Source organism: Dromiciops gliroides, chromosome 5 (assembly GCF_019393635.1).
Source record: "Dromiciops gliroides isolate mDroGli1 chromosome 5, mDroGli1.pri, whole genome shotgun sequence".
NCBI lineage: Eukaryota > Metazoa > Chordata > Mammalia > Microbiotheria > Microbiotheriidae > Dromiciops > Dromiciops gliroides.
Window position 1 is genome coordinate 70,587,027 of NC_057865.1, and position 16,876 is coordinate 70,603,902.

Consider the following 16,876-nt stretch of genomic DNA (forward strand, 5'->3'; position numbering starts at 1 on the left):
AGGATTTTTTTTTTTACTCCCAAGTGGAATTATTGAGAGGAGTAGCCTATGACAGTTCTTTCTCCAGGGAAAAAGAGATTGCGAAATATATTTGAAATACACAAATAGATACACAATGATACTGAATTAACTCAAGTGCTTTTAGCCTAGAATGAATGATCTGTTCTACATAATTAGAACTATAAAAGCACATGAAGTATTTTAATTAAAAGACGCTATTGGAATTTATAAGGCATTGCTCCTAAATCTAATCCTCCCTCCTGACCCCAAGCTCCTTCCCCCCACCCTTTTTGGTCATAGGATTCAATGATATTAATGAGAAGTGGTGATAGGTTAGAAGGTGAAGGAGAGAAGTATATATAAACAAAAGACAGGAGAGAACTCACAAGTGCATTCAATTTTGTCATGGATCATGTAGCACTCGCTCATTTTATCCAAATGTCCCTTATGAACATTCTTAATGTTGTAAGGAAGGATTTTTAGTTTTAGGATGTAAAATGTTGGAGGACCACATACCTATCCAGAGCTTTCAAACCTTTGGTGTACATTTCTCTCTTTTGGCTCTTGGAGAGGGGTAAGAGAAGGCTGGTTAGCATCTGTTAGGATGCTGAGTGAAGTGATACTGCACTATAACATCAATATTGTTAAAACAAATTTTGAAAGACTTAAGAACTCCAATCGACAAAATTATCAACTGTGATTCTAAGGGTCTAACTCATGGAAGTAAGGTGACAGATTAACATGCAGAATAAAAAAAGACATTTTTGGGTGTAGCCAATGGTGTCTTGGCAGACACTGGTTATATAATACAAGGATCCTCCCTCCCTTCCTCCCCTCCTCCCTTTCTCTTCCTTCCTTCCTTCCTTCCTTCCTTCTTTCTTTCCTTCTTCCTTCCTTCTTTCTTCCCTTCATTTCTTTCCTCCTTTCCTCCCTCTTTCCCTCCCTCTTTCCTTCCTTCCTTTCCTCCTTTCCTTCCTTCTCTCCTTCCTCATTCCTTCCTCCCTCCCTCCCTCCCTTCCTTTCTTCCTTCCTTCCTCCCTCCCTTCCTTCCTCCCTTCCTTCCTTCCTTGTTCCCTTCTTTTGTTCTTCCTTGCTTTTCAGTGGATTAGGTGGATGAGGAAGGAAGAAAAACCAGAAGTTTGATCATTGAAAATAATTTATACAAAAATAAAAGATAATGAAGGCTTTTCTAGTTTTTAGGAGGAATGCACTTTTTTGTGTGTGTACTGGGGCTTTCAAATCAAGATGTGAAGGTTATTTAAACCCAAGGATTTCACGTGTAACATTACACATTGAATAAATGTAACTATTGGTCCTAAATGTGAACATTAATTCACTCTGTAAAAGGTATGATTATTACTACCAGGGCAGAAATCAGCAATCCCTTGTGAAGAGATGTCTTGAAACTGCTATCATAAAATCTGTGCATGCTATGGATTTCATTAACATTTCAGTCCCTGAGGATTCCCAATTGTATAATAACAGAAGTTCTTTAAATTTTAAAGACCACAGACAGGAATAGCCTTTCACCCAAAACAGATGTGGAACCTTCAGCCTTGCCTTCTCATTGGTTCTAAGATATGGAACTGGTTGGTAATTGATAGCTATTAACATGTTTGTTGTTTAGGTTACAGAAATGGAAACTTTATACTATTTTTCCCGTGAAAAGATAAGTTAATGAGCAATAAGACTGATTTTTCAACAATAGGACCTGACTCTTGATTAAATCAAATTTCTCCAAAAAAAAAAAAAGGGTGCATACTTTACATGAAATAAACAATGAGGGGGAAGGTCAGGGAACCAGCAATGTTCCTTTCAAGGGAGAACTAACTTCAGTCCTGTTTTCCCCAACTCTCATCAATGGAGTGAAATTCTGTGCAATGCGTTTCCATTTCCTTCATTCCAATCTTATCAGGGGATTTGAACACCCAATGGAGCAGCCTCCCCAAAAGAATGATTCCAGCTAAATATAGTCCTTTATAAAATAGTAAAAAAAATAATGAATCATAAGATGGAAAAGTACAAAATGCTCATAATGACATTTTCTTGAAGAATACACATACAAATCTTTACTTTTGAATGGAAAAATTCACATTCAAATAATACCACCATAAGCAGTCAAAAAGTGACCAAATCATCCAGTAAATCAGTTACTTTCTTGGCCTTGAAATGCTAAAGAATCAGTAACTTGGATTTATTCCCTTTCATTGAAATTACCTCCTTTGAGTTAGGGCATTATGCAAACACAACCCCAAAGTTTATACAAGATGCATGCATGGTTCAATTGAATAGATATTGTTTGCACAAATCCAGTGACACAGGGAGACTTTGAGATTTGGCTTGAGGCATCTAGGTGGCTCAGTGGATAGAGTGCTGGGCCTGAAGTCAGGAAGACCTAAATTCAAATCTGCCCTCAGACACTCACTAGCTGTGTGACTTTGGGCAAGTCACTTTACCAAGAAATCATCATATGGGGTCACAAAGAGTCAGACATGACTGAACAACTGAACAAGTTCTCCTTAGGTGTAGTATAGCTTTCTGCTATGTTCCTTACTGAAGGAACTAATACTATCTTTCTTCAGTACACCATGAATTCTTAGCTCCTGATATAGGTACTGTCATGGGTGACTACTGGAGCAGGCTGCTAGGATGCTTGTGGGATGTTCAAATCTTCTGACCCCCTAAAGTTCATAAGGTCATATACTGGCCAAGAGGACGGTAAAGAAAGAGGCCTTCTCCTCCCGTCTCTAAGCTATTTTCTCTGGAAACCTTCTCTGAGATAGCTTCTACCCAACCACTCACTGGCTAGATGCTGGAATCCTGGATTCCAAACAGAGTCTATGATCAAAAATCTAGATATCCCTTGAAGAGAGAATTCTCTACTATAATAGAGTTGAAAGTTATGTTTAACAAGTGTATGTTGGCCTTAAACAATGAAATAAAAGAAGACTAAATACTAAAAGTGTTTTTATTATAAATAAACCATAATGGTACTTCTGATGCAGTTCTCCTTCCTTTATCTTCAAGTTTCAGATGCTTCCTTAAATATTTATTTTATTTTCTCAAGGATGGGTCAAAATGTTAAATTGGTCTTTGAGCAAGTGGTTTGATTATTATTTTTAACTATATTAAAAAGTTGTTTCGCTAAATAAACTGGCTGATTAAAATGGTAAGGAAAAAATATGGCTATTTTTACATGAAAAAACAATTAGTTAAAAATAGAAAAAAATATTTGGCATAATACAGGAACTCCCTCTTCCCCAGGATATCTTGTGGGGTTATTTTGACTGAATATCATCAATTTTAAAAAACTGAATTCAGTCTAACTAGTGGGTGTATTTTATCCATAGGTTGTATTTATGTATAAGTGTGTGCTTAATGTGCAAAAATGTGAAAAAGAAAGGTTTTAGAAAGGTATTGTGAAAATTTCTAGCATGTTACTTAGATTTTCTCAGAAGGTAGTATCTCAATGGACAACTACTCTTTATTCATACCGACAGTATATAAAAGTCAGAATTGACATAGACTATATCACTGGGTAGCCTTTTCAGTATTTACTTGACATTAAAACAAACGTTATGGTCAAAAAGTTAAATGCTTGCTCTGAGTTCCTTAGTATCAAATTATCTCTTCAAACTGAAGTTTGAGGAAGTCACTAGTTGAATGACTTTTTATTGATTAAACCATTAAACTGGTCTGTGCCTCAGTCTCCTCATCAATAAAACAGGGATATTGTGCTACCTGCCTCACACTGTTGTTGTGAGGGAAGCATTCTTTGTAAATCTTAACCAATATATAATTAACATATAAATGTGAGTTATTATTAACACTGCAAGTTAATGGGAAGCATTTTGCCAAGCTTAAAGTGCTATGTAAATGCTGTTTATTGTTATTATTAAGGAAATATGGGGGCATACATTGCTTCAGCAGTATTTTTGCTAAAGTGTATAAGACATCAGAATTGAAAAACGTAATTCCACCTTTGTGCAAGCCAATGAATCATGCCTTTTCCAGTTCTCAGCTTGGAAAGAATCATTGTTTTCTCCTGTGTCAGCCATTTACTAACTGGCCTGAATGAGTTAATGTATCTTTTAAAGTGCTCAACTCAGAAATGCAAAGGAATTTACAAGGCAGAGAACCTGGCTCAAGAGACATTCTGGGTTAGTCAACTAAGTTTACATGAATACAGTTATAATTTATTATTTTGAGTAACCATTCTGTTGAAAATTGGTTAGCCTTTGTAATGTTAAAAAGCATTTCATAGGACATACATTCTTCTAAAGTCAATAAGCTAGTAGAAAAGATGGAGAGATTTATCTTGTTTATGTGTATCTTGTTTGTACATAGTTGTTTGTGTGTGGTCATCCTCCATTAAAATGTGAGCTCCTTGCTGAGAAGGGACTGTTTTTAGCTTCTCTTTGTGTCCCCAGGACTTAGCACAGTAAGTGGCACATAGTAGGTGCTTAATGAATTTCTGTTCACTTAACAAATTTTAGCGGAAGTGAGCTCTGAGGAATATATGATGGGAACATGGTGGGGGGAAGACTAGCAAAAGTGGAATCATTCATTTAAAAACTAATGTTCAAGGCCACATTATGAAGAATGGCTAAAGGCAATTTAGTAAAGTTTCTCAATTTAGCTTTGGGTTTTAAAAATTATGCTTTAAATTCAGGGAATAAACTAATTTTTTTTAAATGAGGAGGAAGACAAGAAAAAGGAGTAGAAGGAAAGAAGGAGAAGAAAGAGGAGAAAGGAGGAGGAAGAGAAAAAGAAGGAGAAAGAGGAAAAGGAAAAGAAGGAAAAGGAAGAGAAAGAGGAGGAACAGCAGTAAAATTTGGATCCATTAATTCCTTTGTGGACGAAGAAAGCTCATGTTGTTTGGATCCATTAATTCCTTTACGGATGAAGAAAGCTCATATGATCAGGAAATGAATTCTTCCTGTGACTTCTGCCACATTATCAGTTAATCCTCATTACAAAAATACACAGATTTACAGAGTAAATATTTCTAAGCCTCAGTGATTCATTAAATTCAAATTTAAAATTTTGGCCTTCCAGGAGGGCCTAACCACACCCTCCTTGTTTGCTCCCTTCAGTTCCATGCCTCTAACTAGTTGCTTTGTGGCTATGCTCACTTAAGCTAATAGTAAGCTATTTAAGTTGCATTTTTTCCCCCCTCTTGCCTAGCAGCTGTTGTGGAAATTCAGAATCATTCTCCACCCCAGTTCAAGAGTTGGGGAAAGAAGGAAGAGCTGCTGAAGGTAAAGGGATTCCTGGAATTGTTCTAGGTAATGTCCTATGGATAGGGCTTGGCACTGGCTGTCAGGGAACCCAAGTTCTGGTCACAATATGACCCTACATAGCCTCAACATCTTTAAATATAAAATGGGAGGGGCAGCTAGGTGGCACAGTGGATAAAGCACCAGCCCTGGATTCAGGAGGACCTGAGTTCAAATCTGGCTTTAGACACTTGACACTAGCTGTGTGACCTTGGGCAAGTCACTTAACCCTCATTGCCCCACTCTCTCTCTCTCTCTCTGTATATATGTATACATACATATGTGTATATGTGTATATATGTATATATATAAGGGGAATAATAGAATAATAATTCCTATTTAAGGAATACTTTCCTCACAGTAGCCATGTTATAGATGAAGAAATGGAGGCTTCAGGATATTAAGTGACTTGCCCATAGCTAACACAACTAACAGATGTCTGAGGTAGGATATGAACCCAGGTCTCCAAAATGTCGGGTCTAGCACCCTAGGCAATAGGTCAAGTTGTCTTCGTGTAATCTTAAAGGTTGGAAGGGCCCCTAAAGCCCAGCAAGACTCAAAGTCATTCTTCCTAATGTAGGAATCTCTTCCATAGTATCTCTGGAGGGGGTTGGGGTTCATTTTGCCTCCACCAGAAACTAAGGACAGTAAACTCACTATTTTTGTGGCTAATTGTAGAAAGCTGTATTGTCTTAATGCAATCCAACTCAGCATGTATTGTTCTCTGTTAAGCTCAATAAACTTTCTTGCAAATTAGATCATAAGCTGACATATCTAGAGCTAGAAGAGATTTTAGAGATGCTCTAGTATAATACAGTCATCTTACAGAGGAGGAAACTGAGGTCCAGGGAGATTGCGTGACTTACTTAAGCTTTCATAGGTGGTAAATGACAAAGTCAAAATTAGAACCGCTGACTCTCTCTAGGAATATATGACCGGTGACTCCACCAGGGCCCACAATGGTCTCTCCCCTTTCCATAATGACCATCTTCAAGTATTTTAATGTCCTCAGTTCCCTCAGGGGTTCATACTTCTTTTCATCCTAGTCACCTCCTCTGGATACTCAGTAATCTGTCCATTTCCCTCTTATATTGGCAGACCTGCCACAGGTCATGCAAATAGTAGTTTTTGGGGCTGTATTTGAACTTGATTTTGATTCCAAATCAATTCCATCACTGCCTCTCTACGGAGAGAATGAAGACATCTTCAGTATCGGAAATAAATCGTCACAAAAGGTCACCTCTAGTTTTTCTTTTTCTGCTCTATTTCCCTACCTCTTACTTTCAGAATCAACATTAGTATTAGGAAAGTAGGAGGGAGGAGAAAAAAAGAAGTGGTTTCTGGCTGACAGAATCATTGCTGCATATAAAGTGCAGTGGGGAGTGATTCTTTTTTTCCCCCCTTTTCTCATTCATCTGGAAATGTTGTGATTTGCCCACAACAGGACAGATTTACCAAACCAAACAGGATGTGGTATGCACGACCACCAGAATGTGTAAGGAGCTTCACAGTGACAGATTCTTGCTTTGTGGAGAAAAAGATCACGATCTAGCAGGGAATAAAGCTTCAATCTGATTCCAAAAATTTTGCCAAGGAACGAGACTTCTGAATCCATTGTCTATTGCTGTTGCTCCACCGTACCCAACTCTTTGTGATACCATTTGGAATTTTCTTGGCAAAGATCCTCCAGTGGTTCACCATTTCCTTCTCCAGCTCGTTTTACAGATGAAGAAATCGAGGCAAACAAAGTTAAGTGATTTGTTCAGGGTCACGCAGCTAGTAAGTGTCAGAAGTCAGATTTGAAGTCAGGAATATGAGTCTCTCTGACTCCAGGCCTGGTGATCTATCCACTGTGCCATCTAGCTGCCTGGGATACATTAGAGGGTGTGGCATTATTTGGCTAGTTGCAAAGGCCATCTTCCTTTCTTTGTGGTAACATTGTCCTTATCCTACCCAGTCATTTTTGTCTCTTGACTTTTGTGTGTGTGTGTCTCTTGGCATTTTAATTATGGAAAAGTCACAGTTGTTTTGAGGGAAGCATTCCCAAGAGCTTTAATTAAAACCAGAAGGATAAATCTGTTTACAGTGTGGTGAATATTATCATTAATAAAACATTAAAATAATTAAATGAATTAAATTCTGCTTTGTTTGAGCATTTTTTGGTCTCTATAACACAAGGGTTATGCTTTTGTTTTTTGTGATGAATGAGAGGAAAAAGAAAAAGAATGGAAGTATTTTTTTTTCTAGAAGATTCTTAGAATTGTAGTGCTTGAAAGAAGCTCAGTGATTGTTCCCCCTCTTTATTTAAGAGATGAGAACACAGAGGCTCAGAGGGGTAAATGAACTGGATACTTTTGTGAACCTTGCAAATTAAGGGCATCTTCAGCAGCAGGAATATTTCCAGTTTTTACTGAGAATTGCTGATGCTACTACCAAAACTAGACAATCAGCATAAAGAAATGCAACTAGCAAAATGGGTGAACATTTGAGGAAACACACTTTAGAATAACATTGTATACATATGCCCCCAAAATAGCTAGGTAAAAGAATTTAAAGTGAAAAACCTGCTCCTTCATCTTCTAGATCAGTAGTATCAAATTTGAACAGAAACAGGGCCGCAAGGTGCTTCATACCGACTTAGAAAAAACAGTTGCATGTTCAACACCTCTGGTCTAGATCATGGTTTCTTACCCTTTTTAGCATCATGGACCCCTTTGGCCATCTGAAGAAGCCTATTGGCCCCAATATATTGTTTTCTACATCATGATGAAAGGAAATGCTAAACTTTAGTTAGAGGTTAGTGAAACTACAGATGTATTTTCTTTTCTTAACCAAGTTCAGAGAACCCACCTATCTGGGTCCCAGGTTGCTAATCTCTCTGGAATCTCAACATTTGTCTGGATGTTTTAATGGATTAAAAAAAATTTTCATCAGGATGTTTGGCATGTATATAGACACATCTGCCAATGTGTGTCCCCTTTTAGTTCTTTAGGATTCAGATCATTAATGTTGAGTTTTTATCTGCTTAAACCAAAGGATAGGGGGGTCGTGCCCGTGCACATTGTTTGGCATGAGGGATTCAGCACTTCCTGATTTTAAAGTAAGATCAACTCTGTCACTGACAATTAGGGATTTTCAGGCGCTCAGGATATGCAGAAGCCTTTGAGTCGGATACCTGAGAGTCCCACTGTATCAAGCCTCTGAAATGAAAGACCCTCCTCTTCTTTTCTTTGACACTGAAGTAACATTTGACTTGTTTTTGAGCTTTCTTGCAGACCACAAATCTCACAGGAAACACTGTTGAGACCATTCATATCACTGGTTAATGAGGCATTGTTTTTTTATGTCACTCAGTCATTTCCTAGGAAAACAATGGGAACCCAAAGAATGTTCTCCTAAATTAAGGGAAGCTCCCAATGTGCTTTATTAATTTAACACACACCAGGATTCATGCTTGCTATCACCACAGCAATATAGTTTGGGGGCACATTTTATGCAAAATTTGAAAATCATTTAAAAGTACATATATACATAAAATTTTATATATGTATATTTTTATTGCTTGTATATACATACATATATACATATATGTTACACACACACACACACATATAAATAGAGAGAGAGAGATTGAGAGTGAGCATGAGAAATAGAATGGTACAGCAGATAGAAGAATGGCTTGGAATGAGGAAGGCCTGGGTTAAATTCTTTTTTTTTGGTGAGGCAATTGGGGTTAAGTGACTTGCCCAGGGTCACACAGCTTGTCTCAAGTGTCTGAGGCTGGATTTGAACTCAGGTGCTAATGAATCCAGTGCTGGTGCTTTATCCACTGCGCCACCTAGCTGCCTCAGGTTCAATTCTTGCCTCTAATATGTATTAGTTACACAACCATGGACAAGTCACTTAACCTGATAGGAATAAGACTATAAGGTACAGAGACATTACTGATCTACCTCAGTGCCCAGGAGTTCAACATAAAGATGAAATGACAGGTACAGACCAAAGAACTTCTACCCCACAAAATGCATATGCCTATAGATACACATAAGCAGAAATTAATGTGGACTGAAATCCCCTTGTTATGGGATAAATGAGATTCTTGATCTTGGCTTAAACTATACCATGCTTGTTTGTTTGTTTGAACAAATTCCAGTAACCCCAGATTGGCCCAGGATTAAATATAAACTCCTCTGTTTAGTTTTTAAAATCCTTTACAACTTGGTCCCAATTTATTGTTCTAAACTTATCGGACATCACACCCCCTCCTGGATTCTACAGTCCCGCCAAATCGGCCTTCCTTCTGTTCTTCACATACAACATTGTATCTACCATCTCCATGTCCTTCTACTGGCCTTTCATCCCACCTTACCTATGCTTTACTGCATTCCATTCTTCTCTTAAGACTCAGCTGAAGTGGCACCTTGGACATATCACTTTTTCCAATCTCTCCAACTGCTAGTACCCCTGTCCTTAACTATTATATACATTTATTCTCTTTATCTTTATTCTGTATATACATACCCACCTATCTATCTATCTATCCTTGTCTTCCCCCTTTCCCTCAGTAGAATATAAGCTCATTGTCAGTAGGGATTCCTTTACCCTTTGTTCATGTGTCCTTAGCACCTAGGACAGTGCCTAGCCAATGGCAGGTCCTTAGTAAATGTTTCTTGTTTGTAAGACAGCCAGCTGATAAGAAAACACTACCACTTCACCAACACCTTCCTAGATATTAAACAAAACAAAACAATGAAAACAATAACAAAAACAAACTCAGAACCTAGAAACACCTGAGATCATCCATAATGATGGATATTTAATTCTAATGTCTTCCCTACTCCCTCTTATTTATTTCCTATTTATCCTGTATATAGCTTATTTGCACATATTTGTTTGCTTGTTGTCTCTCCCATTAAATTGTGAGCTCCTTGAGGGCAGGGATTGTTTATTGCCTCCTTTTGTATTCCCAGTACATCATAGGCTCTAACTAAATTTACTCCCTGATCAAAACCAGCATATGAATATACTCACAAAACTAATGCCAATTTTTACTTCCAAGTGACACAGACTCCCAGGTCACATTTATATATTTGACATTGCATTCATAGGCTGACAATTACCAGACCAGTCACCATGTTCTGCAGGATGCAGAGAAATTCAGAGGAAGCAGCTTGATCTAAGGTAAGAGGACCACTCAGAAGAAAAGAAAACTTCCTTGGGGCAGTGGCTCCTGTTTACCTGGACAGCCTTCCTTCTTAGGACCTAGATAAGGTGTGCCTAACAGCTACAAATGCTACATCGCATGGTCCCCACTTGTTACTGACAAATACTAATTGAAAGTCCATTTTGTCTTCTTTTTTCTGCTGAAAGGTGGCTGGAGGCCTTTCATTAAAAAAAAAAATGCTACTGCTGCAATTTCCAAACTCCTGCTAGGCCACTATCCCTAAATTATTGAGTTCTTCCCTCATGATAAGAAGCAGGATTTCATTAATATTCCAACACGCTCAGCACTGCAAAAAAATGTATCCTGCCCTTCTGAGCTAGGCCTGTCAATCACCCCTCAATTGTGTGTTGGTTTAGGGAAGCAGAAGAGCAAATTACCAAGGGCTAGATTGACACAGGCAACCCCATTTCAATTCTGTCTTAATCCTGAGCAACATTCAATACTCTCAAGGTAACTGTAGTTTGTCTTTTCTCACTCCCGACTTTTATTTAGAGGGCTAGTTGGAATTCAAGGAGCCATAATAGACCATTTCACTTTAAGTGTACATTAAGCTAATATTGACTTTTCTACTGTAAAACAAAATCTCTGTTATTTGTACTCAAAAGACTGAAAAAAGCAATAGACATGGAAATAGAGGATTAATCATCCCAGCCTTTTCTCTCTTAGACCTCTGGGGAATTAGTCGTTTTTATTTACCTAGCAAAGATGCAAGGTAGCTTCTGTCACTACAGAAAAAGTCTGGATCCTTCAGCAAATATCTTTTGTGTGGTTTGCCTATTGTTCATCTTACAGGTCCAGATGTGACTGTTTCAGTTAGTTTTAGATCAAGAAGTCAGTTGAGCCTGTAGATGGGGATGAGTCAGAGGTGCTGGAATAGGTGGCAGGAAAATGAGCAAATTAGAATCCTATAAAATGGGAGTAGAAGAGCCAAACAGGCTTTGGGAGGTACCAAGGGAGAAACTTTTTGTTTTTAACCTTTTCTTCAAGTTGGGGAATGGGAGATGGAAGGACCCATAAGGTCCTTTTTATTGATGAGAAAACTGAGGGGGCAGCTAGGTGGCACAGTGGATAGAGCACCGGCCCTGGAGTCAGGGGTACCTGAGTTCAAATCCGGCCTCAGACACTTAATACTTACTAGCTGTGTGACCCTGGGCAAGTCACTTAACCCCAATTGCCTCACACAAAAGAGAAAACTGAGCCCTTTGATTTTGCCCAGTCCCCCTTAGCTACTAAGTATCATGTCCAGAATTTCAACAGAGGCCTTCCAAATCCGTGTCTAGTGTCTTTTCCACTATGCCACACTTGCGTGGGTGAATCACAAAAGCAAGGAGATCTAAACAAATCATAATTGTCATTTATATAAGACAATGGATTGCAAAGAGGTGCTGACCTGCATTGGAACAGGGAGTATCTTTCAGGAGCTCCTTACACTGATGAAATCACAGGTCCAGTCTCTATCCTTATCCATTTATTCAGTACAATGGATAGAGGGATGAACTTGGAGTCAGGAAGACTGGGGTTCAAATCCTGCTTTGACACTTACTGTCTTCAACTATGGACAAATTACAATCTCTCTGTATCTCAGTTTCTTAGTCTGTAAAATGAGGGGATTAGAATTGATGGCCGCTGAGGTCTCTCCTGGCTCATACTATAGGATCTTATATTCCTTTAAAGTTTACAAAGCACTTTACATAGGCATTTGAGCTTCCCAACAGTGCTAGAGGTATTATTATCCCCATATTACAGCTGAAGAAACAGAGTGGTTAAGGTCTCACTTGCTGATGGTCATAAAACCATTAATTGCTGGAGGTGGGATTCGAACCTGGTTTTCTTTGACTCTAAGTTCCATACTCTATCCATGATGCTAAATTATTTCTTAGTTTATCAATCTATTTTGTGTGTGTGTGTGTGTGTGTGTGCTATTTAGGTCAGTGTGGAAAAACAAAATTTCTAATGTATCCCAAATTCTTTACACTTGGGAAATACTTTCAAGCAAATATAGCCAACGTAGGCCAAAAAAATGACTTCCAAATCTCTTGAAAAAAAGAAATATCTGTAGAAACAACTTCCTTGTGGTGGAAACATTCCAGATCTACTGTAACCAACAGAGTTCATTTGGATCCAAATCCTCTGAAAAGCAATTTCTTTTCAGTGGAGTAGCTGAATGTTAGTTGAATTGAACTGAATTGAATTGAATTGAATAAATGGATTTGCAGGGAATTTATTTTGTCCTCTCTTCACTCTGACTGTTAATACAAGCACACCAGAGTAACTTGATTATTCTTACACCCCACAGAGTGATTTGGCTTTGTATATTTTGCATTTTTCTTTTCATTTTGTTATGGTTAAAATAATTACAAGAGACAGCATTTTGGGGCAAACATATTATTGATTTATCAATCTCTACTGGTAAGAGATTGACAAAATAGCTCCCTGCCTTATTGTGGGAGAGAGAGAGAGAGAGAGAGAGAGAGAGAGAGAGAGAGAGAGAGAGAGAGAGAGAAAAAATGAATGAGCACATGGCTAATTTTCCAGGTTTTTATCCCTTTAAGAGGCGGGTCATTGTACTTCACTCAAATCTAATTGGTTCATGTAATTAAAGGTGGATTGCATCAGGTCTGAAGGACTGAACTGTCCCCTTGATTCAGGACAATATCTCTCTATATAGCAATCAATCCAAAGAATTCAGACCCTACCCAGACTGAACCAGCATGCTGGCTACCATCTTGAGGGGGACAGTGAGTCTGGCTGACAACAAGTAACGAAAAGGGGAATCTGAATTTCCCCATCAATAATTATTTTCTCACAATTTAAAGGCATAGGACACAATGTTGTTAGAAGCAATATACTTTCCCAAGGTTAGGGATCATCTTGGTAAATGTATATCTGGCCTAGTCTTCTTACCTGGATCCACTCTCTATAGGAATCTTCTCCAGGAGTCCATCCATTCTCAGGGTAATTCAAGCGAGATCTTTCTGCAGACCAATTGGTACTATACTGGGAAGAAACTGTGATTTGGTCCGAATGAATTTCTCCTGATTCCATGCCCAATGGTTCCATACACGTGAAATCTGAATGGAGGAACAAATGGGCCGAAACCATTAGAGTTTTCTGTGGAGTCCCTAGGTGTTACTGAATATGGTTTTTATCATCTTTTTTCCTATCCAGTAAACTGAACTGTTCATTTTAGTGTATACTTAAAGTCCATAGAAACTTGAATTGAGTCCAGAAGATTAGTAAAATAAGTAGAGCTCAGATTAGCATTACCACTTGGGTTTCCATGACAATCCTTTTAAAACCAACGATAGAAAAAATATTTTTGAACCAGTGATGAAACCTGCTATATATGGAGCTTAGGTTTACAGAAATGTTCTTTCGTTTTTAGCAGTGAGGCATGCTTTGGTCTATTTTGGTTGCTGAATTTCTATATAAGTTCAACTGATAGGTACTTTAAAAAGTTAAGGGTAATCCAGTTTTCATAAATGTAATTTTTGTTTTTCCATAGACACTCATGAAAATATAGGAAATGCTATACATTCACAAGTTCTAAATAGATAATTTCCTAACAGTTTGCTTATAGATTTGGAAAAGAGTCAGGAAAGATTGGGCAAAGAAACAAAGTTAAACACGTAAATGCACCAAGAGATTTTCTATCAGAGGAACTTTGGTATTAATCATTTTTGTAAGGCAAAGGTTCATTCTGTAATAGGACTTATTTATCTTATTATAAATTTAATACTTTTGTCTATCTGGCGCTCAGCTGTCTTGCCCCGTTACACATAAGGAACACAGTCAGGAACTAGGGATTTTTATTGAAAAGACTTTTTAGTAACCAAAAGAGGGGTTACAAAGTTTATGTATGCACTAACTGCTCATGAGTTCTTTGCTTAGCTGAGAAAGCCTGAGGTCCTCACTCAAGCAACTGATTAGTCTGACACACAGATCTAGCAAACTTGGCTGTGCTGTTTCTAAGATCATGGAATATTAAAAGTGGCAAGGTATAGTCTGCTCAAGGCAGGTGTTTTGACAATGAAGAGCAAAAAGCTCACAGAATATTCGAGAGGAGAATAAAACCAAAACCAAACACAACCCTATAAAAAGCAGATGAAGAATTAAAAAATGAAAACACGCAGGATACGGTTGCTGCAGGGGCAAAGACATCTGTACATTTCAATAGGTCTTGATAGAATTTCTATATTACAGTATACTAGGGGTGGAGGCTAGACTTGTGATTTCCTTAGTGTAGAGAAATGCAGGGTAAGGAAACTTTAGATCAACACCTTCTCTGAGACTTATAACCATAGAGAGTTGCCTAGAGCTGAGGTATCAAGCAAAGGGCCTGCAGGCACTCATAAGTGCTTGCTGGGACCAGATTAAAATATAATTGGGCAGTAGCTAGGTGGCACAGTGGATAAAGCATCAGCCCTGGATTCAGGAGGACCTGAATTCAAATCTGGCCTCAGACACTTGACACTTACTAGCTGTGTGACCCTGGTCAAGTCACTTAACCCTCATTGCCCCACCAAAAAAAATGTAATTGGGAAATCTTCAACAAAATCAATAAAAATTCAATGAAACATAGATAAAATCACATTTTACAACTAAGTCAGTATGTGGTTGTAGGGATCCTTAGGTATGGATTAATGACCCTGGTTGCAAATGACCCAAAGGGAACTGGAGAAAAGTATGGTAGGCATAAGTTAGGTGAGGCATGTTAACCAGTGATGACCATTTAGCAAGAAGTATTATCAAAAATATCATCAGGGAAATGAATGTTTGGAAAATTTGAGCTGATGATGTTGTCTTACTGACAAAGTTCATTAAAGAAAGAGACCTAGTGGAAGGCTTTTCAGAATTTTGGGTGGATTGTAGGGAATATATAGTCAGGAATTACACAGCAAGACAAAGCATGACTGGATTGCCATGGACACCATTGTAGGGAATACCTAAATTGATGATATCATGGATCACTGAACTATTGAAGTAAAGAAAAAAACCAACAACAAACTTTAGTAAAGATTACAATGCCTGGAGAAAGCATGAGGTAGAAGATAAAATGCTGGGGCAGGAATCAGAAAGACTTAGTTTCAAAGCCCATCTCTGACATATTAGCTGTGTGGCCCTAATTAAGTCCCTTATCCATAAAATAAGAAGGATAACGATGCCTCTAGAATTTACCTCACGAGGTTTCTGGGAAGATCAAATAAGAGTGTAAAGTATTTTGTCAACCTCAGAGCACTATATAAAATACTGACTATTATTATAAACAGAATCAAGTCCTATAGTTTCACAGAAAAATAGTTAACATATAAAACCAATCACTTTAAACAAAAAATAGAAAGAACTCCTGAGCCAAAGAGAGAGCCTCTTGTGTTTGTTCTCTCACCCTTATTTTAAGATTTTAAGATATTAAAAGAGCTATAGTCCCTGTGTGTCAGTAGGACTGGTGGGTGAGAAAAGGCAATTGGTGAGCAAAGAGTCTCTCTGTTATCCAAAGGATTTTTTTAAATTTCATCCAAATGTACATTTATAGAGGGTTTTAAAAATGTTACAATAGAAATCAAAACATGCTTCTGGTTAGTCAGAGGGGGAAAAATGTATATGCTACCTTCACTATATTCCAGTGAATTAAATCCTAGTCTGTATTCAGTGTGATTGTAGCGTGGGTGGGTGGAGTGAGCATGCATGCATATTCATTCTTTTATTTTAGAATCAATGTTCATCCTTTCATGAACTACAGGCTATCATTTTTTTCAAGGGCACAGGGGCACCCAGGCTGACTATAACTCACTGGTTCAAGGCATTGTTTTGTCACCCCTCATTTTTCCTACACCATTTCCAGGTTGCACAATCAGCTCTCTTTCCCTTTACCATTTCATTAGGAAAATTCACAAAGCAGCATTTTCCTATTGATATTCAGAAAAGTTGATTTTCTTTCTGTAAAGAGAAAGGCAAACACCCAGCCCCCTTTATTTATATAACATTTCTTTAATGTTTCATGTGGCAGCAGGTGTGTGGGAAGGCATAACAGAGCATATTTTCCACTGGGCTTTAGAAGATGAATAAACACTGACCTTCTGAGACACTGCTCTGCAAGACACTGTAGTTTGCAGAGAATCCCTCTTTTGCTATTGCACTGTCAGTATAAAAAGCCAGTGATAGGATGCCGGTTGAGGAACGGATGCGGCCTGGTGTTTTCTGTCCACAGTAACGCCCGATATGAGGACCAACTAGAAAGAAAGAAGGGACAAACAAAACAAAAACACAAAACAAAGCAGAGAATATTAAAATGTCTTTTCTCCTGCAGCAGATGAGAGAACAACAGTTTGCAAAGATGAGTCCCAGCAGAACACAGAAGTGTTTTTCCAACCCA

General features: G+C 38.1%; 1 protein-coding gene across 4 annotated transcripts in view; it reads right to left on the reverse strand.

Annotated features, from left to right (window-relative positions):
- NRP1 (neuropilin 1) overlaps positions 1-16,876 on the reverse strand; it is a 184,008-nt gene that overhangs the window by 73,590 nt on the left and 93,542 nt on the right. For all 4 annotated transcript variants that reach the window (XM_043965789.1, XM_043965792.1, XM_043965791.1 and 1 more), the window contains 2 exons: positions 16,578-16,733; positions 13,408-13,574 (listed from right to left, as the gene is read on the reverse strand). In XM_043965789.1, coding sequence (XP_043821724.1) covers positions 13,408-13,574; positions 16,578-16,733 — 323 coding nt within the window. The remainder of the gene's footprint in view (positions 1-13,407; positions 13,575-16,577; positions 16,734-16,876) is intronic.